The following is a 27,640-nucleotide window of genomic DNA, read 5'->3' on the forward strand; positions in this document are numbered from 1 at the left end:
AAGCCGATGAATTAACCTGACGTAATTAACCCTGACATTGATAAAAGCATCCTACGTTGGAACAACTGTTCACAAATTACAGGGAATCTGCCTACATCTAGAGTTGGTGCAATCCATTTGATTAAACAGGAACCAAAGAACGTGCTTTAAGAGAGAAATAGCAATAACAGCCTTCTATTGTTTCACAAAAAAAGACACAAAGCCACTCACCGTCACAGCTTTGCCTTGAAGAATCCCGATTTCGTACCCGTATGCTTTCACGTATACTTCACGCACATTCGAAATGGTTGCCCTGTGGGGTGGTGGTACCTGCTGTACTTCTACAGTAAAATCGCCGTTTGTGCAGTCCTTGGCGAACGTGTATCTGCACGGACCCTGGAAATGGTGACGCGCTCCGTCAGGGGTCCAGTAGTGTGGATCTCCGGACGCCTTGCAGATCGCTATATCTATCGGGGACACACAGGGATTTCTTGTAACATGAAATTGTTAGCGTGCAAGATACAAAGATGGGATCAGAGATTGCAATTGCTGTGCACTTGAAGAGTGAGATATAATATGTCTTGTACAAATGACGAACTTGTTACCGTGCTTGGTACAAAGATAGATTCATTAATACATATGAATCGACCTGTTGACCTTTCGTCAACAGCAGGTCGCTTAACACCATCAGGGTTTCAATAAGAAAAGACCTTGGAAAGACTTTCGGTGGTGAAACATATCTTCTACAACACTCCATATAGCATTGAGATACCTTAGTTCCGATATCGCATGTATTCAAAGCAATACAGAACCATCCACAAAGTAGTAAAAGTATGTCTCACCACAACAGGCGTCTTCACAGTGGCATCCCCAGACTCCATCCACGAGCGTCCAGCTGTAACCTCCATCTTCATCACAGTTCACCTGGGCACAGTCAATGGTCCCTCCCGCGTTGCATTCGCACTGCCTTCCGTCTGCTGTTCGCCATTGTGCATTGAGCTAAAAGTGAGAAAACAAAGCAACAAAATCGTTGTAATAAAGACGATACGTTACAGGATCCATCTTAATGGATGGGCAGTGGCCAGGGCCGACATTCATCCTAATTTTTTTTTTCATTTCATCTTTTTCTTTTACTTATACTCACATTCAGGCGTTTTGCCACACAGATGCTGGTTATGTTACTCACGCTAACTACTCTAGTCTCAGATCGAACCAGCCGCTCTCTGCCGTGACTGTCTGAGTCAAAAAGCCTAGACAATTAATTCAGGCCTTCATCGTCTTCCCCAAGATAATGGAGGAGCCACAAAATGACGAAACAGGGCTGTTGATACAGGTACAGAACGTGACACACAAGAATTTGACTACTACAACACAATAAACTGACCTCATGGTATTGACCGCTGTTCTCGTGGTAGCATCCGCACTGGTTTACTGGGACACAGGTCTGTCCACTCATGACGTGGTCTGCAATGCACTCGCAGCCTTCTACACAGGGATCGTCACATTCGGCGGATTGATCCATGCAAGTGGCAGGGCAGGGGCTTGTGCATGGACTGTACTCGCTGTTTGCTGGGCACGGCATGGCTGTTGAAAAAAAAAACAAAAAAACTTAAGGGTTAAAGTCTTAAACGCTTTGAAAATAGTCCTAGATTGTTCAAAATATATCTGTATGTAACTGACGGCAAATATCATACATACACTAATAGATTATGTGTACGTGTGTGTATATGTGTAATGTCATGTGTGTGTATTTATGTGTATGTGTTTGTATGTGTTTATGTGTATGTGTGTGTGTGTGTGTTTATGTGTATGTGTGTGTGTGTGTGTATGTGTTTATGTATAATGTTATGTGTGTGTATGTGTGTTTATGTTTGTGTGTGTGTGTGTGCGTGTGTGTTTCTGTGTGTGCGTGTATGTGTGTGTGTGTGTGTGTGCGTGTGTGTGCGTGCGTGTCCATGTGCGTGTGCATGTGCGCGCGCGTGTGTGTGTGTGAAGTGTTTAGAATACAGGATACTGTAAATCGAGCATTAGAAAGGCACATACGACAAAGGTCCGCAGTCCGCCATCTAATGGGCGCCACGCCGTGTTCCACACAGGTGTCAGCATAGGCCTCCAGGATCTGGCACAGCCCATCGGCTCCCTCCCATGCACACATGTCAAAGACGCAGTTGTCAAAGAAATCCCGTGGATCTATAACGTTGTGACAAGTGGCAAACAGACCGTTTGGATCTGTTATCATCCCGCACTTGTCAGTTGCCGACGCCGTGGCCTTCACTGCCGGGTCACATTCGATCGGAGGGTCATCCGTCGGGCCTATATCGTCTGGACAACTGAGAGGGATTGATGACGTTTCATTACAAGGCATTGTCTTTCAGTTATTTCAGAGGAGAATACTAATTCATTCTAAGGCAAAGTTGAACTGCAATTTCCAACAAACATATTGAAATTTTTGACTGTCTGTCAAATAAGTATATAAATATCATATATTCACATCACTCACGTCGAGATGTCAGTCAGATAGGTACTCCCGAAAACGGTCCAGCTTTGGCCATTCAGGTCATCGGACGGGTCACCGTTGAAGTCACCGCACAGACCACACATGTTACCCATGTAGGTTCTTGGAACATCCACCTGTAAAAGCACAAAGATTTTTTTATGCTGGTTTGAAATATGACATTTGTTTTTATCAAGCATGGTACATACAACGTGTAACATACATGTAACTGTGATAAACTCTAACCTCCTTGGATAAACCTACCTTAACTCGGTGCCTGCCGTCGAAGAATACCTCTACACACGAGTCTACCAACCGCACTCGGACATGCCTGCCGACTAGGTCAACCTCGATCCTGCCGCCTGGTTCGCGGTAGGGAAGCGACGTGGTCACTCCGTCCACCTGTTGGAAGAAGAATGTTGTAGTTTCGTTATTCCGAGGCAGAACAGCACAGTATTAGTATTTGCGCCGAATTTTCAAAGCATAAGTTGGACGATCCTGCGTTGTAATATATCATCAAACATTCGGTATCTCCTGTAATGCATTTGTTGCACAGTTTATGCATGAAGAGCGGTGATAAGTAAGTGTACATTTGCACGTCCACCATTTCTGATAACTCCAACTGGAACCGGAAAATGACTTTCATTGTTGGGCTATTAGGTGAGTGAGCAGATGAAGAACAATGTAGCTCACCGTAACTTCTTTCTCTTGAAGAATACCGATTTCGATCCCGAAAGCTCTCACGTAGACTTCTTGGGTAATGGAAACTGGCCTGGAGGTTACGGGTAGGTGTTGCGTTTCCACAGTAAAGTCTCCGTTTCCGCAGTCCTTGGCGAACGTGTATCTGCACGGACCTTGGAAATGATGACGATTGTTGTCGAACGTCGTGTAGTGTGGATCCCCAGATGCAGAGCAGGTGCCTTTGTCCTCGGCCTCGCATGCTGTTTGAAATAACACGGTTGTAAGATAAAAACAAAATGGGGTTTAGGGTCTACCACCACCAACCACCAACCCCCCAAACACACACAGCCTGGGCCTCTTCAAGACACGGAAATCAATGGGTTTCTTCTATCCGGAAACAGTTTCAAAATGAAAATCGAATTTGCCGACATAAGCTGGTTCCTGACATTCTATTCTTCGAGAGATAACTTAATTGTCTCACCTGTCTCACCATAGACCTCCACCTCGCATAGCGATAAGAAATCTTTCCGCCCCATCAGCTGTATGGACACGTAACGACCGGATATTGGTGGATTGCAGTACACCTCGATGGTCTGCCCGTCAGTCGGAGTGTCCGTGTAAGTGGCACCACACTGATTATTCTGGGCGAAGTCCTCGTTCGGGCCAACTCGCACCGTGAAGTTTTTTAATCGTTCTCCTACGAATGCAAACCATCATCAATGTAATTGCATCTGTGTACATTAAATCTATAAGAGGCAACCAGTTGGCGCCTTACAAGGGCATACTGAAGGCCGTCAGTGAACCACGCTCTCTACGACTGTTAGAAAATATAATACAAGACATCATATATGGGCGATACGACAGACTGAAGCAACGCATTCAAACCATGGCTTTCTAAAAGTATTTCACCTCGCCTTGCTAAAAACTAAAGACGTACATATGTTCTCTAGTACTCACGTGGTTTAAATTTCTATCAAATCACGAATCATTTATTGACAAAGTTCATTTGTGCACCTAACCTGCTCTTCGAAACTCGAACTGCCTTTCAAATTACATAAGCCAGATCACGCGTACGGTTTCGCAATAGTTTGATTGTATTACATTTTGACCTATACAAAATCACCATCAATGCCCGGAATATGGTATTGATTAAGATGAATGTAGACTTACCACAGCAGTCACCCCTGTTTAGGATGCTGACCCGGTGGACTGTGTAGACACGTGAAAGGTCCACCTTCCACCATGGCTGATAGTCGTTCTGGGTGTGAGTGCACGCTTTGTCATCTCCAATATCGGTCGCTCTAGAACCATCCACAGCCTTACCAGGTCCCATGGCGTCCCCGTGGTGAATATAGTCGGAGCTCTGTGTTGCTGTCTTACCAATAGCCAGGTTAACGTTCCCTGCAACTGAGCAGCGATGAAAAGTAAGATGGAGTTTGGATGTTTTCACGCCAGGTGGAGCTGAAACTTTGTTCCAACGCAGGAAGTTAGCCCATTGACTAAAGTAAGCAAAGTACTACCTGAGAGAGAGAGAGAGAGAGAGAGAGAGAGAGAGAGAGAGAGAGAGAGAGAGAGAGAGGGAGAGAGAGAGAGGGAGAGAGGGAGAGGGAGGGAGAGAGAGAGAGAGAGAGAGAGAGAGAGAGAGAGAGAGAGGGAGAGAGAGAGAGAGAGGGAGAGAGGGAGAGAGGGAGAGAGAGAGGGAGAGAGAGAGAGAGAGAGAGAGGGAGAGAGAGGGGGCAGTGATACAATCTGTGGCACAAGCCTGAGTGCCTGTGCAATATAATATATACGCATGCCCATGTCGAATGCCCATTGCAAACACATTGTGTGCATCTGTGTGTGTGTGTGTTTCAATATTAAAGAGATTACCTGATGTATGTGTTTCCATAAAGAAATTACCTGAAGCTACGAGAGATAAGTTGTCCTGCCCACCTCCACCTGTCCCACCCGGAGCACACAAGAGCACCTCCATCCTCATGCTGGCTCTCCCCTGCCACGTCAGCGGGAGGAACCGAACAAACCTCGCTGTGACGGGCGGAGAAAGGAGGTGTTTAACTTCGGTGTTCCTGTCGGTGTTGCCTTCAAATACCTATAAAGGTTTAAAAAAGATAAAGTTAAAAAAATACAAAAGCACGAAAAAATGAACATAACGGGAGCTGCCCTAACATGTGACGCTTTTTTACGCGCTCGAACTCACTGCGGTCCATTGCTGGTTGCCAGAGAGTGGTCAGGTTTTAATGAATGAATGAAACAAATTCATCTAAAGAACATACATGGACAAGAAATGTATTCATACTGTTCATGGGCCCTTCACGCTCCGCGTTACAGGCGGAAAACGCTGTGAGACATTTTCACGAATGTACCTTCTGATTTAGTGCTACGCTAGATAGTGTGCCTAACTTATTACGCTTTGGTAATTTTGCTCCCTTCGGAAGTTGGTGATGAAGTTAGGGAAATGTAAATAAGGCTTGAAGTCTACTATATTCTAGCTTTCTTTTGACCGGAAAATTTTGACTGTGTGCACTTCTAACGTCATTTGAGAAGGGCTATATCTAGCGCATCCCAGCTCATGCTTTCACGGGAAATAGGCTACCTCGCACTGTGCGCGCGGCCCGACGTACGTCTTGAATGCGGCCCGACTTACGAAATAATTACGAAAAAATGACACCGCTTACATCAACAATACTCCGTCTACTTATTGGAAAATATCTTCGCCATCTCTGTATTCAGTTTCGTTTTCATGGACGGTACCAATCACATGTTAGAGCGTAACAAAGCTGTGCGTTGAATCGTTCCGCCACCATCGCGGCCCCAAAAAATGGCGGGAAAACAAAGTCGCCAGACGACAGCAATGTTTACGTTGTTTTTCTTTGGTCGGTTTTCTTCTCAACAAACACTTAAAGGCCCAAATTTTTAGTGTTTTATGAAGTTATATTTCTTATGTGTATAATAGTTGTGTGACCTGTGTATCTGCTTGGCACAGGTCGTATATTTAGGTGCCGGGCCGTCTAGCTGCGCAGTGACCCTCTACTCAGTGCTACCATCATTATTGTCAAAATACTACTTTTCGACAAAACAAGAAATGAATATGTACACATATGTTTTGAATGCAAATGACAATTATGTGCATGAACTTGGGTTATTTACCTTCCTTATCAGCATAGTCATTGGACACAAACACGGCGCACTTATGCAAAATAAGATCAGTAAAAAATCCGTAACCTGTTAGGGCGCGTAACATGTTAGGGCAGCTCCCGTTACATGTATTTTCCTAATGGTCTACACTATCTACTGTAAAAATGCTGACAAGCAGAGAGGATGTAACATGTACATTTTTTATTACAAAGCAGTATTGGTTCTTTGGGTACTATTGAAATCACAAGTGAATGACTGAGTCTGGTCACTTTGACTTGGGAAAGACTTTTACAAAGTTATTTATTACATATCAACCTTGTATTAATATTAACGGTCAAGCTTCTCTCTGAATATCATATATTACGGATATTTTGAACTTAGGGTTAGCATTAATTGCATAACTGCTAAAAAAAAGCAAGATATACCAAAACGGTTTCTGATTACATGTTCTGATTATATTTGTACTGCCACTACCTTTACATTCTATTTGTATCCACAGTTATTATATCACATATCATAAGTTCCCAGTGGCTGCACAATATTCAAGTCAAAGTAACTCGTCTAATTGATATGAAAGAAACGAAAAAACGGATCAAATGACACACATAACACCTCAGTACCTTCACCCTTTACGGTTAAGTATAGATTTAAAGATTAATTCTATACGATAACGTCTATGTACAACCTTTTCTTGTCCTTGTTCGGAGTATGTGTTCCACACAGCGCCATCTGAGCTGAAGGCTAGTTTATGGCTGGTCACCCACTGGTCGTAGTCTGCTCGTCCTTGCGTGATTACACCTGCTATCCTGGTCACGGAATGCAGATCAACCTATGGTGTCGAATTCATGGACATCACATTATGTAGAAACGAATAGAAACAGACAAACAAATTCCAAAAGTAGTCTCTGCCATTACCACATGAGAGGACTAAATGTGAATAGAATGGATCATTGTAGAAAGTCATAGTCCAGTTACTACATGATTGTACCTGAAGCCACTCTCCAGATTGTAAAGAATCGGCGCACCATGCTGCCGCCACTCCCTCCCGTCCCACATTCCTAACAGCTGGTTGAGAGTTTAGGAGCGCTTTCCCCGTGGAGCAGTGATGATGGACGGAAGATGCGGTAATCGTGGCGGCAGGATTCCCCATGCCAGACGGCTGCACGCTGCATTTCTCTACAAACGGACACACCACGACTTCAGCACCAGAGAAAAGTGTATTGGCACCAAAGAATACCCACGTATATAAGCACACACACACACGCACACACACACACACACACACACACACACACACACACACACACACACACACACACACACACACACACACAAACACACACACACAAAAAAACACGCACAGACAGACACACACACACACACACGCACACACACTCACAACTCCCCCCACACACACACACACACAAACGCACACACACACACAAAGTCGAGTTCTTTGGTTCAAATTAACCAGGCTGCACAACGGTGCAATAAAAAGGTTTTTAAAAAACTGGACCCCAAAACTTCAGGAGTTGTCGATAGCAAATATTACCTGTACACGTGACTCCATTGCCCTCATACCCAGCGTTACACGTACAAGTCGCACCGGTCTCAGGAGCAGGCTTGTCTGTACATCGAGCATTGGCATCGCAAGGGTTGGGATTGCATCCGTCGATTTCTGCAGAAAAACAGATAAGTTGTAAACACAATGGAAAATATAGATCGTTACGTAAACTAGAAAATCCTCCAACATTTATGAAGAGTATTGCAAGTATAGACTTTTTATCAAACGGACCTTATTACTTCAGGAGTTGTCAATAGCAAATATTATCAGTATTAGCATTCGGCTGTCAAAGAAGGGGACCCGAGTTTGATTCCGTGTTGTCCTCAGACATGTCCGGACATGCGCCCCGACGTTGTGCTCTTGGGAAAGGCACTTAACACGAATTTCCTCACTTCCTTCAGGTGCAGATGAGTACCTAGATTTGTTTAGGGACGTCCCTCAGATTGGACGTAAAATGGAGGTCCCATGGTTGAAGAGAGTCACAACTTGAGCACGTAAAAGAACCCACCACATGTTAGTCTCAAGCATTGATGTTTCTGACCTAGGGTGAAGAGATGCTGCTAAATATACAATTACTTCAGTGCTTCGATGAGTGACACTACGGCCTTGCACTGATCTATGAGCGAGTTCGTTAAAAAATTTACCTGTACACGTGACTCCATTGCCCTCATACCCAGCTTTACACGTACAAGTCGCACCGATCTCAGGAGCAGGCTTGTCCGTACATTGCGCATTGGCATCACAAGGGTTGGGATTGCATCCATCGATATCTACAGAAAAACAGACACGTTGTAGACACCTTCGAAATAGATCGTTACGTAAACTAGAAAATCATCCAACATTCATGAAGTCGAAGAACATTTGGAATCATGGATTTCTTATCCAACAGAACCACAAAACTTCAGGAGTTGTCGATAGCAAATATTACCTGTACACGTGACTCCGTTGCCCTCATACCCAGCGTTACACGTACAAGTCGCACCGGTCTCAGGAGCAGGCTTGTCCGTACATTGGGCATTGGCATCGCAAGGGTTGGGATTGCATCCGTCGATTTCTGCAGGAAAAGATACATTGTAGACACTATGAACATAGCCTTGGTGATATTGATTTTGTTATATCTATCCAATGATGCTGTTATTACTATCATTTTGGATATTACTTATATCTACGTTGTAGTTCATTTCTGTTTCCACCTTTACTTATTATTCAGCATCCGTTGCTTATGTTTATTTTCCTGTACTTTGTTTTTTCCCTTTTTTTGTATTATGTGTTGTTGTAGCATTTTGTGAAATACAATAGAAATATATTTTTTTTAAATAGCCTTGATGCCATCCTATTTCTACCGGGAGCGGCTCCCGTGTTTTTTCGTTGGCCCTCCACCTGGCCCGAAAAAAAATCAATGGTCTTCCCCCCGCCGTCCCCAATGCACCAGCCCTCCCCTGTTAATTATCGAACAGTCCCTAGGTAAACATGATGTCATAACCATGTAAACTAAATGCAGCCAAGGCCTACCCGAAAATACTTTGACTTCACACAGGGTCAGTACTCGGCGGGATCCGGGAAGACGGACGCCCACATACCGTCCCTTCATCCCCTGACACGGGATGGAAATGAACGGCTGGTTTGAGTTGATTCGATGGTCACCTCCACACTGTGGGTTCTCGCTGACCTGGTCGGAATCCCCGATGTGGATGTTGAATGGGCTGAGTCTGTCCGCACAACAGTCCTGGCGGTTGAAGATGACCACTCTGTAGATATTGAAGACAAAGCAATGGCACTTGAGTATATGTATGAATGCATTCGGATGAACCACATATAAAACATGTTAATTTTGGTAGGTCCTCAGTCACTATCATCACCAAGGGCATCGGAAGTTATATATCGGGTCTTGCCAACAACTGATTGACACGCCGCCCACTATCAGGAAATCATCGAATCCATATTTAATCCGGATGTTGGGCCTACACGTCAACTTGCTACTTGTTGTTCGCACTTTATTCACCAAATTTAGCATACTTTATTCTTGCGCACCGTATTTCTTTTCAAACCAACGCATATAATCAATGATTAGACTTTATGATTTTATGACCTGTTCATTCAGTGCCAGGGTTATATGTATCTACAATCATCATAGACAGCACAAGGCCAAGGCCAAGGAGAGCGTCGACGTAGGCCAGTGTCATGTGTGGTCGCATCAAAACATGGGTTTATTTCAACCCTACATTAGCCTGTTAACGGTTGTTAAAGCATTTACTTGCTGCCTCGCCATGATAGGTTGAACGTGGCATTATCTCATCAATCGTCATGCAGCCTCACCCACGGATAATTTGCCCCAAATCAACGTATTAAACTTTGGCCAAATACGAATAGTGCCAATCTTTCAATTACGACCTTATAATTGGAGCAGACCACTGAGTTGCAGTAGGAGGGGACTAACCCTTTACAGATATGCCAGTAATACTTGTAATCCTACTGGGCAGTTCAGGAAAATAGTGTCATTATCTCTTGTTGAAGAAACTTCAGACGATAAAAACATACCCTCAAATGCTAACCTGTTCCGTCGGCTGTCGTCAAACGATTTCCCGAACTTGTGAAAAGTAAATATATACCAGTCCGCAAATACAATAAGCGCCCCCTCTAACCTGAGCCAGATCCGAAAATCTACACATCATTTTCTATTCTCTTATTCCACGTGAATTCCGCAGGACAAGGCCTAAGGGCTACCGTGTGTTTAGGATAGGACCGTGACCATTATGGCCCAGGAACTGGGAACCTCTATTTGGAGGTCTGTGTGATCCGTCCATAGCCAGATGTGACGCCAAATTTCTGGCCCGCCAGATTTCTGCTTTGCGGGTTAGTGCGTGTGATTGGAGTTACGGTAAGTGTTGGGGACAGGGTTAGGGTTAGGGCTAGCGAGGGTAATCGTCGAATTAGGGTTAGCCTCCGCAACGCGACCCCTCCTTCCAAATTGCGATCATACTTCTGCTTGGAAATTACCAAGCCACAAGCTTGTGACGCAGTTCTCTCACCGCAGGTATACTGGAAACCCCCTACTAGTGTTGCAGCATTCATTTGGCAGGGCAGAAATCTGGCTTCACACCGGGACGTTCCAGCAATGGGGGTAAACAGTTCACTTGCGAGTGTCGCGAATGCCCCGCGCGCGGCAAGTTAGTCGCCTGGACGACAGTCACGACAAAACAAGTTAAGCTTTCTTACTCACTAAAGTATAATGGTATCTTGTGATTACCATTTTATCCGAAAAAGTAGTGTGTTTGTAGTGTACAAGGCAGGAGCCGGATTACTTCCTGGAATACGAGTGCTGCCCGCCGCGGGAGTCAAGGTAACCATATGGTAGGCTGAGCACAAGAGCAAGGCCAAGGCCAGGGAGAGCGTAATGTGGCGCCTGCTGCTGAGTCGGGAAAGTAGGTCAGTGTCGTGTGTGGTTTCATCAAAAACATGGGTTTATTTAACATTACATTAGCCTGTTAACCAGTGAAGGTAACCATATCATATGGTAGGTTGAGATGGTCCTTTTTTCATCGTAAGGCCATGTTGATTTGATCACAGGGATGACATCCTCTGGAACAATTGGCAAAATAAAAAGTTGCCTTCATTATGAAATTCACGTGGTCAGTCAGAAAGGATGAACGTAACTTAACACACTGAATATGGCGCACCGAAATATAGACTCTTCATTTTTGTTCTTTCAAAACTTTTTCTTTGACGTTGTAATTGACTTTGCCAAAGACTTTGGTATTATACGACATTAGTGCCCATTTTCGGAAATCTTTTTCTTTGTAGCTGATTTTTACGATTTATAGTATGACATTTTTTAGGGGGACGAAAATTGATGCGCGCGCGGATGTCATCCATTAATCAAACGGCAACATGATCTAAGATATTTGAGGGAGCTTCAGGCATTAGCCTCAATTAAAGCAAGCGTCAATACTCTGCAAGTAAAAGAACCCAAGACACATATCGAGAAGGGTAGGGGTGACACGGTGTGCTTGGCCAAAAACGTAAGTCGTAGCGAAGCCGCATTGCACTACCACCAGCTACATGTACTTGAAAACGCAACATGCTTCACCTCAAATGAAGATGCCTTGCAATGAACGAACAATGTTACAATACTTTTCAGTGCTAAATAAATGGAGTAAATAATCAAGACTTTGAGGGTACACGTACCTGTTGACCATATAGGATTGACCTAGATCAACCCACCACCTAGTATTAGTTTCCGGCCTGGTGTGCGTGCAGGAGCCAGCGAGCCACTGGGCATTGGTGTTCCCATCTACCGCACGGCTGGCAGCGGCACCCCTCCTGATGCTTGTTTGATAGGCTGGCTTACCCAGGGCGACATTGACACCTGCCGCGAGCAACAAGACTATCATTAGCATTGTCATATTGACATCGATGATTTGAGATGAACAGATATAGTTTTCTATTCCCGAGAGAGCTATTTTTCCAGTCCATATTTTTTTGCGCTTCGCCGCATGCGTAATATATATGTTTCTTTCTTACCGTCCTCTTTGTAACAGTCACTGGTTAGTTGGACCTGCAGCTGTTTTTAATAAAAGTTTTTATTAAACAACAGAAAACTACACAGGACACAGAGGTGATGCACTCTAGCAGTAGCTAATATCAAAAATCACCTCTGAAAATAAAAATCACATAGACAAATACAATAACAATAAGAAACAGCAATTGGGTGGTCCAATACAAACAAGCAATATGCGCAACAAAGAGACAAACAATTGATATATCAACACAGCTGTACTGAGTTTTAAAGCGTTTGCTTGTTACAATAGAGTCCTGGGTCAAGCCCAAAATTTCACAATCATAATTAGAAAAAAACAAAGGTTGAACCCCTTAATAACAAATAAATGAGGGCTTGATCAGACAGACTGTCAAGAGCAAGTATGGGGGCCAATAGGTTCCGTAGGTTGCCGAGAAGGTTTAGTCTTTGTTGACTGTATAAAGGGCAGTACAGAAGATAATGAACAACGCTTTGGCTTCGACCCCCACAGGTGCAGGCTGGACTTGTATCTAAGTTACGTGTTAATAAACTTTGGTTTAGACTGCAGGTGCCGATGCGAAGGCGTGTGAGGAGGGCGCAAGTGTACCGGGGGCCATGACTAAAATGTGAGTAAAAGGAGGGACGTACTAATTTCACTAGATGTTTTTTAAACAACGAAAGATTTAGTGATCGAACAGCTATATCAAGACCGTTGCAATGATGCGTTGCATAAGGAATAAAAGATTTTTGATATCGAATTGTAGAGCGAAGCGGTATCCTTAGATTAAGTTTGTTGCGAAGATTATAAGAAGTAGAAACGGAAACTTCGGGAGGGATCAAATCCTTAAGATACTGGCGAGTATGGCCATGGACAATTTTGTAGAACGTGATCAGAGAGTGAACGTGACGACGATCCCAACCTAATTCAGAAAGTAGCGACTCAGTACGAAAACCCTCTTACAGCCCCTGAGATTGCAAGCGCGCATTCGTATTGGACTCGTTCTAATCGCTGGAAATCACATAAATTACATCCATGTCAAATACTGTCAGCATATGCAAGAAGAGGACGAATAAAGGATTTGAATGCAGCTGGTTGGATGGCTCTTACAGTCAAAACAGCGAATAAGTAGAAAGATAGATGAAATTAATCGTAATGATTATGAGACTCACCCTGGTCCGTTGTCTGCCCTGAAACTTGCAGCGTTACCAATACAGCTAGAACCACAGTCACCACAGCTACACCCATGGCTGGTTCTTCTAGTGCGCGAGGATTCAAGTCTGCTTCGGCTGAAATCTTAAGCTTTATATTGTTGCCAGCCGTACAGGAAGTAAAAGCTGAGACATTTTTAGCTTGCTCTTCTGAGAAAATCACGCGCCAGAACCGTTATTTCGTCGAACAACAACTATCATCATGCTGATATCTCAGTTCCTTAGACTTTCTCAGAAGCTACCATGTGTAAAGAATCAAAGTTTTTCAGATCAACATCAACATCAACTGCTGACTTGCAAACCTTCTGTGGTTTGATTAAGTGATGTTTCTGTCAGTTTGAATCAGTCACACACTTCTCGAGCTAACGATTGTCAGTTATTCTAAAACAGGGACTTTAACGGAACCTTGCATCTGACCTTATTCAATCCTGAAAGATGTAGTTACCATGATACAGAAAAAAGTGAAAGTAATCTCGACCGATTTTACCTCAAATGAACCCACTGAACAGTTTAGCAGACCGGAACAAATTATCTATGAAATCAAAACTCCTTGAGCTCCGAATGCGGTGTTCTTCTTCATTTCTATGTGCATTGGGCCACATGGACATAGGCATGCACACACACACACACACACACACACACACACACACACGCACACACACACGCACGCACGCACGCACGCACACACACACACACACACACACACACACGCACGCACGCACGCACGCACACACACACACACACACACACACACACGCACACACGCACACTCTCTCACACACACACGCACACACACACACTCACACACACTCACACTAAATATAAATTGAATATAACTTGCCCAAATTCAGACAGTGTGCCATGATGGCAAACTTCTGCCCATATCTTCATCTGCATTGTTGTACCCGCATATGGCCCCATCAGGGCCAAAGTAGGGGGAGACAATTGTCAAGGTTGTTTTCAGGTTTCTCTGTCATCTTCAATCTTCCCAAAACTTAACGTTACATTATGCTGACATGTGTTGTACCTTGACCGTTTTAGGAAGAAGCCATGTGAAGAGAATTAAGATTTAGGACCAACATGCTGACTGTTCCTGCTGACTGGCATAGCTACATCCGTTCCTGTCATGCTAAAGATTGAGAAGGAGAACGAGTTATTCGAACACGGGGGACTGGACGTAAACTGTCATCTGACTCTATTGAAAATTGAGGACAGAAGGTACCATGGTACAGACAAAGATGAACGTGACAGTCTCGAACCAGTATAGCTAAAATAAACTGAATGAACAGTTGCGCTACTCTTCCACTGGTCGCATCAGCACTTGTTATCAATTTCGCTCTCACACTCTTTATGCAATAACATTTGTCGATAGTGAAGTGAATATGGCGACCTTGATATGAAACATGTAACGTTATAGTTTTTGATAGCAGGTCTCACCCCTGACCCCACAGCCAGGTCTGATTAACGGTTTCAAATGAGGCGGAACAAACTGGGGAAAACAACGCTGAATCTCGCCACGAGTTCCTGGAAGTACAGCTGTAACATATAAATAATAAAGCGGGTTCTGGTATTGGGCCAAGTTTTAGGAAACGTTAGCATGGCTAGTCCAGACAGTTAAGCTATTATTCCATTTGTCGTGACAGCGAGAAAGACTCTATTTACAGTATATAAACGTTTCATCGCGTCACCGGGAAAAATAACCTAGCTCTTTTCGACAAGTGCAATGAACGGTGAAGTACGGCTTAACATCCCATCCTAAGAACCGCTACCCAACCAGTAATGTGTACTGTATTCGTGTACATGGGGTGAGCGACGCTGCCGGGGTTCAATCTCACAACTTCAAGATATTTTGTGTAGACATGGTTTCCGAAATGTTTGGCTAAACCCTGCGGTTGATGCTAAACACTTTGGTAACATTTTCAAAGAACGTTTGAAGGATACGTTTCTCTCTGGTTGGCGACAAGAAATAAAGAGCTGCAATAAACTAAAAACTTATTCTCAAGTCAAAACTGTGTTACATTGGAAAAATACCTTTCATCAATTCATAATAAATCCTTTATAATTAACATAACCAAATTAAGATCAGTTCTCACTGCTTGGAAATAGAAAAAGGCCGATATCGTAATATACCAGCCAACCAAAGACTATGTCCTTCATGTCAAAATAGCGTTGAAGACGAATATCATTTCCTAATAACATGCCCAGCATATACTGTAGATAGACAAAAGTTAATGGATACGATCACATGTTAATCCAGCAAACCCTTGCCAAAGGCAAACACAGACATTTTTAATCTACTCATGTCATGCCCCGACACCATATCTAAGTATTTAGGCCAATACATATGTAGCGCTTTACAAAAGAATGTATTGTAACAGATAGAAACTTTTGATATATCAGTGCGCCATTTATGTCCATATTCTTGTCATTATGGCTCTCAGTATAGAATAGACTAGCTTAGTATTGTATTGATTGCCTTGTTATTGTTGCCATACATTGTGCCATGTACAATTGTCGAGCAATAAAGTTCATTCATTCACTAACCACTGGAGTACGCTGACCTTTCATTGAGCTTAGTTTTTTCCCTTTTAATCCGAGAACTAGCATCAGCGTGGCCCTGTGAAAATGCATCTTGTTTATAAGAAATGTCACAGAAAATGATCTGTGTTAGCTAAGACATGTGCAGACATCACAGTTTCACGGCCTGGCACGCTGTCCTGGAGTGAACTTCCTCGTCAGCCATGTGGGTTGAACTACGGTGACACGGTCCGCAACTTGGCACACTGCCCGGGTTTCTTCAGGACACGAATTCGAAGAAAAAGTTCTTACATCCGTACACAGTCTCAAAATGAATTTATCTGCAACATATGTTTCCTGACATTCTGCCCTGGAGATATTTCATCGTCAGCTATGTGGGGGTATTGGCGACACGAGTTTGGCACACAGTGTCTCTTCTGGACGTCGGACGCGAAAATCAAGGATTTCGTGACATCGAGCGGTTCGGTGACGGGTGCGGGAGCAGTGACCGTAGTCTACACAACCATGCGGGCGGAACGATGACACGTATTACCTGGGTCACTTCAGGTCATGGATTCAAAAGGAACTTGTCGAAAACAGATGTTTTCTGACACTCTACCCTTGAGGGAATTTGATTGTCAGTTCGTCCATTTCCTTGTATTTCCTCAAGATGTAGAAAGTGACCCTGATAAGGACAAGGCCATCTAGCCGGCATCTCTTTAAACGATGACCCTACTTGACCCCGCGGCTACTCCTGATTACCCACATAGCCCATCTCTGGCCGCATGTCGAATACTAGAGTTCCACGACCTCATACCTTCGCCAAATGATTTTAACCATTGTGACTGACGTATTAGGAGTGTTTCTCATCAATTATAAATCATACCAGTTGATTGTCTTAAAATATGACATGTCCAAAGTATGAGCTTAACAAAGTATGAGCTTAACAAAGAAGCTGATGCTAATATTGATCATCAATTATGCAAATGAGGCCCTTATCAGCATAATTTGATTCAACGATGTTCACATTCACATAAATTCCCGATGCCACAAAAAAAGTATTAAATGCATGAAATTTCCGTCATTTACCAGTATGGAATTATAGTAGTTTCTCATTTAAATATGCAAATTAGGCCCACATTTGCATATTTTCTATCTTCAACATTCCTCTCTTCCTCAGTTACAATTTGAATAGTCATATCATGGCACAAAGCAGATTTTTAAAGTTGCCTCATTAATTATGCAAATTAGAATTCGATTTGCATAATTATCGGCCAATTATTCTAAGCATCACACAAGCTATCGACATACCAAAAATCATGACCATCCATCAAGGCCATCTTGAGTTATAGTATTTTCTCATTAATTATGCAAATGAGGTCTTCATTTACATAGTTCATATGAATTAATATTTCTCTCTTCCTCACTTACATATGTCAAATGTTTCAGAGTCCTATCATGGAATTTGGCGGATGGATAAACTTTCCTCATTAATTATGCAAATTAGATACTGATTTGCATAAAAAGTATCTAATCATGTTCATCATCACTCAAGCTATCTACTTACCAAAAATCATTGCCATCCATCAAGCCCTTCTTGAGTTATTCCCTTTCAAAGTCAGATGCAAAACCTGCTCCTGCAGTTCCAAAAATGCCGCTAGGGGGCCCAAACCCATACCACTTACTCTCTGTCCAAAGAGCTATCTACCACTCAAAAATCAGTTCCATAGCATGTCCAGAACACGAGATATCAAAACAGGAAGTTCCGCTGCAGTACCATAACAAGCCGCTAGGGGACCCAAAATCTAATCATTTCCTAGTCTCATCAAGACCTACCCACCTACCAAATATCAAGACAATCCATCCAAGCCTTCTCGAGTTATGCTGTACATTACATACATACACACATACATACAAACGCTACCCTCTGCATAACCTTCTCGGCGAAGGTAATAACCGCTGGCTTGCTTTGTTGTAGATGAAGTTGACATGAACATTCCATTTTAGATCCGACTGCAGGTATACTCCAAGGATCCTCATGACCCCCACTTGTTCCAGGACATTGTCATTAATCTTGAGCGGGGGAGGGGGGCGCAGAGCCCTGCTGAACTGGACTTGGAGTACCTTACATTTACCGGGATGGAGGACCATACGACTTTCCTGAGACCAAGTGTTCAGGTCTGTTAAGTCTTGTTGGATGTTCGAGGGCTGTGAAGAGATTCTAGTTTATTTATTTATTTATTTATTTATTTATATTGATTTACCACATTTTGTGGAAGGATTGACATAACAGGTGAACTATTACCTTTTCAAGATGTCATCCCAGACCGGACTGTAAGATTTCGACCATCGCACACCGGGGCATGCCCCTGCTCTTTTTCGAAAGGTGTGGTGGGTTCTTTAACGTGCGCGGGGTGTTGCTCTCCCCAAACACGGGACCTCCATTTAACGTCCTATCCGAGGGACGTCCCTAACCCTAGATGAGCTAGGTACTCATTTACACCTGAGTGAAGTGAGGAAAATCGTGTTAAGTGCCTTTCCCAAGGGCACAACGTCGGGGCGCAAGTTCGGACATGTCTCTGGGCACACCTGGGATTAGATCCCGGGACCCATTGTTTGACAGCCGCGTGCACTACAGTTGCGCCACACGACGCCACTTAGTTTCTAGCAAGTTCAAATCGTCAACGAACTTCCATCTCCTGGCCCATGTTAAAAATAATCAAATCAGCACAACCCCCGAAAAAAGAAACATTATGCTCCTGGAAGAGCTGCAAAAGGAGGCTAACAAGTACACCCGTTGCCGGAAATAAGTTTTTTTTTTTGCATTTAAGGAAGGCGATTGTGAAAAGACATATGCGAACTGCATAGCTTAAAATCCAAAAGAATGATAAATCATATAGTTTTCAATTAGTTTCTTTGTCCAAAAAGATTTACAGGCCCAACCCCATTACTCCTAAATTACTTATCGTATGACCACCAAATTTTCAGAGACTGATAAATGAAACAAATGCCATTACAATGTTATTTACGTGATTTTGTTGGCTGGAACCGTATAAATAGGGCATTCTAATCAAATTGAAAGGTATGCAAGAAAATTTTAACGAAACGGGTGACTACAGGATATTATAGTCTGTTAAGTCTTCTGCTGTAAATAGCAAAAGCAACGACGTCAAAATGACGTCATAAAATGACCTCGTATATTTTAAAGCTATTCACTATCTTGGGTCCACCATATCAAATTTTCAGAAATACAGATTTTCAGCAAATAACCCAAAGAATAATGAAACATAATAGATTTAGCGATATTGTCTGTGTCCAGGAAACATGGACAGACAAATATGTAGATTTTACTATTCCAGGATATAGTATCATAAAATTCCCCGTGATCAAAGGTTTTGTCCATATGAGATTGAAGATGAACGCCACTTTATCATGAATTGTCCAAGATATGAGGATAAACGCTCAAAGCTATTCACTTTTATCTCCGCTTGTTCAAATGAATTCAATGCGCTCCGTTCTGTCGATAGATTCAATTACATACTAGGAGGTGATAATCCCTACTGTGTACAGATAGGTATATACATCAAAGAATGTTTGGACATTAGAACAAGCAATGTATATGTATATGACATGTGATATTTCGATATGTTGCTCTATCCCATATGATTGTGTGTACACTCATTTGTATGCACCTATTCGTTTGTATGTATGTATGTATGTAGTAGGCCTTACGAAACTCGCTGTGCTTTTGTTGTGTCAATAAAGATCTTCTTCTTTTAAAATGCTCATTTGGATGTGTTTGTATGGAAAATACCAGGTGGTGACAATTTTGACGAGAAAATCGACTGTTTCTTTTGTGGTACTCTTTTTTTATCCAGTCAAGAAGAAAGAAAAGAAAGAGAAAGAAAGAAAAGCATAGCAGGTTACAACAAGACACATGTGTTACCGCAAAATCAAAACATAAAATCCAGCTAAAAGGGATGAAAAACGCAGTCAGTCCTGGCTTATCCCCGGCTTGTAGGGCACTTTTTCATCAAGCCAAGCAGTTGGTTTCAAACGAAGCGAATAACAAAGCCTTGTCAGTTGTTTGGGTGACCACCAAAAGAAGAATTTGAGCGACACGTGGGCACCGACGGGTGTTGTTGACAAGCCGGCAAGACTTGGAGCAGGGCGTGGCAGTCCACGATCCAAGTACGGAGAGTGGAAAATAGCCGTGATACGGGGGCACCACCTAGCGACTTTCCCGGAAATTGGCTGTAACGTTGGTTAACATAAAATGGCCATTTTTCCGATAATGGTTGATTGAAATCAATCTGGCAGAACAATAAACCATCCTTTTTTCTGATATTCTGTCAGTATCATGTATTACCTTTGCACTAATGCTATATAAACTACGCACAAAAAGTTCGGAAACTTAACTTTGGTCGATCATATTTCCGTTATTTTTTTACCGATTTCAATGTATTACATATCATTCAAAAGCTTATTTGATTTCCTTTCGTATGATACCAAACTTATTGTGATTGCAAGTTCATGAAATGAGCATCAGGCCTGCTAAAGTGAGTGGGTCGAAGAAATAAAGTGCCCAGATTACCTTACTATAGTCAAACATGCTATTCCTTACATATTCTTCTGTAGATATTGACTTCTGTACGAGGGTATTGTGAAAAATTAACAAGAATAAACAAGACATATTCATGAAAGCTAAGTTTATTCTTTATCAAAACCAACAATCTGTGTCTTAGTAACGAGTTAGCAAGGAGTCTTAGTAACGGGTGGCCCAGCCACGCGCTCACTACAGCACGGCACCTCCTCCTCATACTCGTCCTCAGTCGCGCAATGCGATGCTTTTGGGATAGCGTCCCATTCCTCCACCAGCAGTCTTCGGTACCGGTCAGAGAATCATATCTGCAGCCGCGTTGAAGACAGTCTACGGTCCCTTAGAGTTGCTCGAGTAAGGAACCGGTCTTGCTCAGGTGTTGTGGCCCTGGGACGTCCAGTGCGTGGCTGTCTTTCACATCACCAGTTGCGCCGAACTTGGCTACCAGTTTGGAGATGGTACCAGGACGCACTCCGAATAACGCTGCAACATCCCTCTGACGGGTGCCAGCTTCAACCTGCCCTACAGCACGGAGCTTATCCACAAAGTACAAACGCGGCATGGCAATGTTTGTTGTGAAACAATAACAAAAAGAACACCTGTGGATGACGATACCGTTGGGTACCGTTTTCCACAGGTGTTCATTTTTGGGTTCACACCTGCAGGACGCAGGTTTTTATGTGGTGTAAACAATTGGATCTTTTATGTGCTAAAAATAACATTGGATGTTCTGTGTGCTAGAAATAACCTTGGATGGTCTGTGTTCTAAAAAAAACCTCAGAACCTGAGGAAACAATATATTGGATCATCATCCGCGCCCATACCAATAGGATGTCACAGCGCGCGTATGACTCCAACAGGGAATTTTGGGCACTTTTTCTCTGTGACCCACTCACGTTATTAGTTCTGGTACTTGTTCCGTGGGTTTTCAATCACAATAAGTTTGGTATCATAGAAAAGGGAATCACACAAGCTTTATAATGATATATAATGTAACAAAATCGGAAAAAAAACAATGGAGATATGATCAACCAAAGTTAAGTTTCCGAACTTTTTGTGCGTAGTTTATGTTAGACTTTCTCTCTAGTCGTGCTGACGCCATAATATTTCAACTTGAAACTACCGTCCGCCGCACGCAGAATGACAGCTGTGCTCTTGGACAGGTGCGAACATTATTCCGGGAGAGAAAATTCGTCATTGATATATGCCGCTAATTAGCTTTTGATACAGTAGCTGTTGTGCCCATCTTGACTTGAAGAGAGTGCCAAGGTCATATAAACGTGACCAAAGAAAAATAAATACACGACAAAACGGCCGTACCACACACATCAGGCCTTCAGTAACAACCCGTTTGTTGAATCGGTAGAGCGTCACTCAAAGTCGACATCCACCGTCATGGCAACGTGTACATTATTCATGGAAAGTTAGCTGGATGCCGTAGCAATGGCAATACTACTATGTCCATGTGTTCCTTGTTGTGTTAGGAGCAAACTTTGAGGAAAATATCGTCTACAGTCCACTATCACGCGCAACATTTAGACAAAAAAGTGTTCCTCACAAACCTTTGTCGTCTGCTTGACAACAGGATTCTGGGCAATAGTATGGCGAGGGGAAAATACACGTGCCGTAGGTTGTAGAAACAAAGAGGAGTTTTGATGATTGATCACACTTAGAATCCAGTTGCAGGTTAGCAGGTTCCAGGTAAACACTGGAGTCAAACAAGGATGCATACTGTCACCACTTCTCTTTTCCCTTGCAATAGACTGGATAACGAGAAAAAACACCCTACAAGATAAAAGAAGAGGAATCCAGTGGACAATAAACTCAGTACTTGAAGATCTCGATTATGTAGATGATATCGGACTCCTTGTAAGTAGGCACACAGATGCCCAAGGAAAAACAGAAAAGCTCAGCAGTACATCCAACACTATTGACCTCTAAATAAACGAGGGAAAGACCAAGGTATTGCGGAAAAACACTACAAATACCAACCCTATCAAGATAAACGGAGAACCCTTGGAAGAAGTCAAAGAATTTACTTATTTAGGTAGTAAATTAACTAGTGATGGTGACTGCACAGAAGAGGTAGACACAAGAATCAGCAAAGCCAAACAAGCGTTCGCAATCTTACGACCAGTGTGGAAAAGCACCAGCATGCACATGAGCACCAAGGTCAAGATTTACAGAAGTAATGTACTGAGTGTACTGTTGTACGGAGCAAAGTGCTGGAAAGAGACAGCTCGTATCAAACAAAACTGAATGTGTTCCAAAACAAGTGCTTGCGCAGGATCCTGAGCATTTTGGGAAATTGAAAGGAAATTGAAGTACGCAGATGGAGATGGTTAGGCCTGTTTGCCGTAAGCCACATAATAGCCTACCGAGAGTCGCTTTGAGATGGTCACCGCAGGGTAAAAGATCGTGAGGAAGACCTAGGGAAACGTGGAGACGCAGTGTGGAGAAAGAAGTAAAGAGAAGAGGCTTCACCCTGAACGAGGCTCCCAGCATTGCGGCAGACCGGTCAAGATGGAGGGACTTCCTAAAGCCTCATGCGCCACCTGGCTCAGAAGAGGATTGAGTGAGTGAGTGTCTTGTAAATAATTACTCCGGGAAGGAGGATGACCTCCTTCTGGGAGTATTGGGAATGCATTTGTTTGCGCGTTCGCAGCTATAACTCACGATCCCGTTGTCGCACTGGTGTGTAACTTGGCATATCGTTTGCCTGGTTCGGCGTGGTGATGCACAATAGCTTTGTTACACCATAACTACTTTAAACGTCAATCCAATATCGTAATTGCACCCCTATAATTAATGCTATGTCCCACTGCCCTGTCATAGGGACCATGTTATAATCCGTTATGCATGACTGGAATACTTCAGGCAGATACGGGGTATAAATCTTCCTTACTTGCTGTGATCGTATAGTCACTGTTACATTGAAGAATAGACAACGTGCATCACCACACGCAACCTAGCAAACGATATACCAAGTTACATACCAATGCGGCAACGGGAATTGTGAGTTTTAGCTGCGAACATGTGCATAGTGACCTCCAGTCTGTGTATTAAGTATGCCGTGTCCCTCGCAACTCGCATACAGTATGTGCGCACGGGACGGACGATGCACTTTTACGCACAGTGTGAAAATGGCAAATCTCTGGACCTTCAAACTTACCACACTTGTAGTTCATAATACGGAGGCTGTGACAATGTAAAAAGTTTACGCAGGGGATGAAAGATTGTTGAGAAATATATCTCAGAAAAGTGCGCGCGCCAGTGTCACTTCCGGGTGGTTAGATCCGGTGACCTTTGACCTTCGTGAAATGTTACGATAATATAAATTAGCCTTTTTTATTGCAAATAGCTTGATAGCTATAGATCAGGCCGGCCTGCAATAAATTGTGGAAAGAGGATTTACTGCATATTTGTGATTTCTGATACATCTTAGTTGTATGGCTGAATGGTTCGTTGATAATTGAAAAGGGGCCATCTAGATCTAACTTTGTGACTTTTCCCGGAATTTCTAGATCCCATCTGTGCCATGCTGTAAAAACATACTTTTCAGCAGGTTGACCACTCCTGTATTGAAAGAAAAAGATAAACAAACACTTTTTCTTTACTTGCTCTAAAACACTACTTGGACTGAGCAGAGATGCAATTTGTGTGGGTCAATACTTGTACATACTATAAATACTTCACGGAGAATTGTGTCCTACGGACTCTTGTTATGTTTATTATTATTATTAACGTTTGAATTATGAACCAAACGTTGCTGTAGGATCAGATACATTAACTGCAGTTGAACATAACTCTGTACATGTAAATGAACCAGATATTGTCATAAACGATTTTGAAAGAAGGTTCCCGAATCCGAATGCGCGGCTCCTATGCGCGGTAAGATGATCTTCGCAAAACATTCGCCACTAAACTACTATTCCCGATGTAAACAGAGGCTCTTGATGTTGTTTGCATAAAATTAGCATTTTCAAACGCCAAAAGGCGTCGGATCAAGTACATTATATAAAGAAACTCCACCAAAAACAGTGATCCTTTGTTACAGTAGCATGGCCAACTACATCATTATTTGAACCAACACAGACCCTTAACCCAGTGCCAGTCTGGGTTAAGAAAGAAACACTCCTGTGAGACAGCTCCACCGATGGGAGGGAACTGGGGTGGTGTTTTGTGACCTATCACAGCGTAGTTTTGCAAAAGCTTTAACACTACGGGGTTACTGATATGGCTTGCAAATGGTTCCAGGCATACTTGAGCGGGAGGATACATCGTACATGCCTAAACTCAGCATTATCCTCAGAAATCAGTGTCACCTGTGGAGTTCCACAAGGATAAATTCTGGGCCCACTTCTATTCATATCAATGACATACCAAATTGTATACAGTTCTGTAAGATAGCCATGTACGACACGATCATAAACTTTCCGGCACGCAGCATCCACACAATCGAGCAGGCTATATACAGAGTGACTCATCCAGACTCGCTCAGTGTTTTTTTTTGTTTTTTTTTTTGTAACAAGCTATCTTTAAATCCATCAAAATGTAAAACATCTCACTTTGGCTGGTACTACTCTTGACCAAGTTCATACCTTTAAATACCTCGGAGTCAGTATTGACAACAAGTTAAAGTGGCATAATCATATTGAACAGGTCAGCAAGAAGCTAGCTCAAATAATCGGTGTAATGAAATGCCTAAAACCATATCTAAACAGACAAGCACTTCTCACAATCTACACCGGCCTATTCCTTCCACACATACAATGTTGCAGTACAGTATGGGACCAGGGGGGTAAAGGGAACTTGGAAAAACTGCAGAGACTTCAATGCAGAGCTGGGCGTGTGGTATCGGGGTGCAATCGCTACACTTCTTCTGCGAACGTCTTGCACACACTTGGGTGGACCCCGATAGCCGACTTACACAAGATAACCAAAGCCACACTAGTCTTTAAAGCACTCAACGGCATGATCCCCACCTTACTGCACTGTTCAGCCAACTCTCAGGCTTTCACACTCCCCGCATTAGAGAACAAGGCGGCCATCAACTACCTAAAGTGAAATCTGAACACAAAAAGCAAGCCTTGTCGTGCTCTGGGGGTACTCTGGAACTCTTTATCGACCAGACTAAAATAGGCAAGAACACTTCAACTCTTTAAACGACTATACAGAGAAGAACATATGCTTTCTATACTTCTCAATGAATCATCATGCGTTCTTCTTGTTTTCATTTGAAAATAGGATTTGACTTTTAGAGTGACCCACATTACATTTTTGACATGAGTTTTCTTATGATTTACACATTGATATGCAAATTCCCGCTTCTTGTTGTTTGCTTCATTGTTTTGATTGTATTACGTTGTCGTTATTTCAGTTATCATCTTATCAAGATTTCTGAAATTGGATGAATAGTTATATTCTCAAGTCAATCATCATTCCTGTATCATTAGGCGATATGTATTTCTGGTAAATCAAATAAACAAACAAACATATACAAAGATTTACACTTGCTATGTCAGGCCCATTCTTGAGTATGCGGTACCTGCTTGGTCGGCAGGACTGACACAAACCCAAGCTGAGAAGCTGGAAAGAATCCAGAAGCGGACGTGCCGTATCATATTAGGAAATCGTGCACGGGCTACCCTCGTGCACTGCAATGCCTTGGACTAGTAACTCTTGTAGAGAGAAGGGAGCAGCTCTGCCTCAAGTTTGCAAGGACATTGCCAGAGTCTGAGTACAGAGACTGGCTGCCGCCGCGTTACTAGAAACAGCAAGAAATTGAACTGCCCCAAAGCAAGAATAAACAGATACAGCAATTCTCCCACCCCATACATGTGCAACTTGCTCAATAAGTTTGGACAATAATTCTCATCATGAGCAGCTAGCCGCTACCATTCATAATAAAGGCCAACAGTCCCCTGTTTTCAGTCAATCGAAGAAAAAAAAAAGGTGCAATTTAGGCATAGTACATATCATTTTATCTACGTTATTTGAAATATATGTCTGTGTTATTTATTCCGCATACGGGGAAATTTGAAATAATCTTGAAACGTTTAATCATAACAACAAAATGTGCAATATTGTTTACCTTGATATCTGTACATTGGATGTTATTCAGGAATCTCACTGCAAAGTTCAATAAATAAATCTTGAATGTTGAATCTTAACTTTAACCCACTGGTTGATGTAGTTTGAAAACAAAATGTGCATAATTCCTACTCGCGATGCTTGGAAGGGGTCAAACAAATGTTCTTCGCGACGTTAGGAGTTCAACAACTATAAGCTGCAGGGAGCTCTTGGTTCACGTATTCCTCTCTTGCTCCAAATGCAAATTTGAAAACCTGACACATGTTGGCATCATTTAAGAGCCTCATTTGAATATGTAATAAGAACATGCATGGCACCTAAATTATGGGGATCTCATATGTTTTAATGTGAATGTTGATTTTGTTTGAATGTTTGTAATGAATCTTTTCCGTTCATAGTGAACATGTGTCTATGCTTGGTCGGAACTTCCTGACGCTTAGAGACTTCTCACCGTTTGAGATTCAGCAGATCTTGTGGACGGCAGCAGACCTGAAGACCAGGATCAAGGGGACAAGGGAGGTAACGGACACACTTTTGAAATATCTCGTCTTGGATCGAGATGCATGCAACTACTTAGTATATGCACCTTAGATACAAGTTATGAAAAGACTGACTTGACTTGCCTAATTAATGAAGACATTCTATAATTTAAGTGTTTTCCATGATAGGACTTCAATACTACAAGGTAAACTTGAACATACACGGATCAGGAGGTGTAAGCCATTTGCGACAAAAAAAGTCCTTAATATTTCATGAAGGCATGATGTCGCCAAACTCGTTTGTAATCCAATTGGGCCATTTTGATTTGATTATCTGAATGACATCCGCGCATCAATTTTTGCCCGTTTCCAA

General features: G+C 42.7%; 2 protein-coding genes across 2 annotated transcripts in view; one reads left to right on the forward strand and one right to left on the reverse strand.

The window, feature by feature from the left end:
* LOC136427378 (ornithine transcarbamylase, mitochondrial-like) overlaps window positions 1-27,640 on the forward strand; it is a 63,973-nt gene that overhangs the window by 24,211 nt on the left and 12,122 nt on the right. Inside the window, exon 2 of the mRNA XM_066416207.1 lies at window positions 27,187-27,307. Within this exon, the coding sequence (XP_066272304.1) occupies window positions 27,187-27,307 (121 nt within the window). The remainder of the gene's footprint in view (window positions 1-27,186; window positions 27,308-27,640) is intronic.
* Window positions 92-13,758, reverse strand: LOC136426408 (uncharacterized). The gene is made up of 19 exons (XM_066415073.1): window positions 13,540-13,758; window positions 12,039-12,219; window positions 9,366-9,601; window positions 8,782-8,907; window positions 8,498-8,623; window positions 7,842-7,967; window positions 7,278-7,465; window positions 6,975-7,118; window positions 5,054-5,243; window positions 4,325-4,561; window positions 3,636-3,851; window positions 3,167-3,414; window positions 2,738-2,875; window positions 2,480-2,610; window positions 2,023-2,309; window positions 1,364-1,563; window positions 822-978; window positions 211-446; window positions 92-97 (listed from the first exon to the last, which is right to left on the reverse strand). The coding sequence occupies exons 1-19, from the start codon at window positions 13,613-13,615 to the stop codon at window positions 92-94; spliced, it is 3,249 nt and encodes a 1,082-aa protein (XP_066271170.1). The 5' UTR covers window positions 13,616-13,758.

Source organism: Branchiostoma lanceolatum, chromosome 2, assembly GCF_035083965.1.
Source record: "Branchiostoma lanceolatum isolate klBraLanc5 chromosome 2, klBraLanc5.hap2, whole genome shotgun sequence".
Classification (NCBI taxonomy): Eukaryota; Metazoa; Chordata; class Leptocardii; order Amphioxiformes; family Branchiostomatidae; genus Branchiostoma; species Branchiostoma lanceolatum.

Bases quoted from the DNA above. Each gene is read 5' to 3' on its own strand.
- LOC136426408 (XM_066415073.1), bottom strand. From the start codon at position 13,615: ATGGGTGTAGCTGTGGTGACTGTGGTTCTAGCTGTATTGGTAACGCTG. The intron at 9,602-12,038 runs GTACGTGTACCC...CAATATCTACAG, and splicing joins CAATCCTATATGGTCAACAG to AGTGGTCATCTTCAACCGCC. The intron at 2,876-3,166 runs GTGAGCTACATT...TTCTTCCAACAG, and splicing joins TTCAAGAGAAAGAAGTTACG to GTGGACGGAGTGACCACGTC.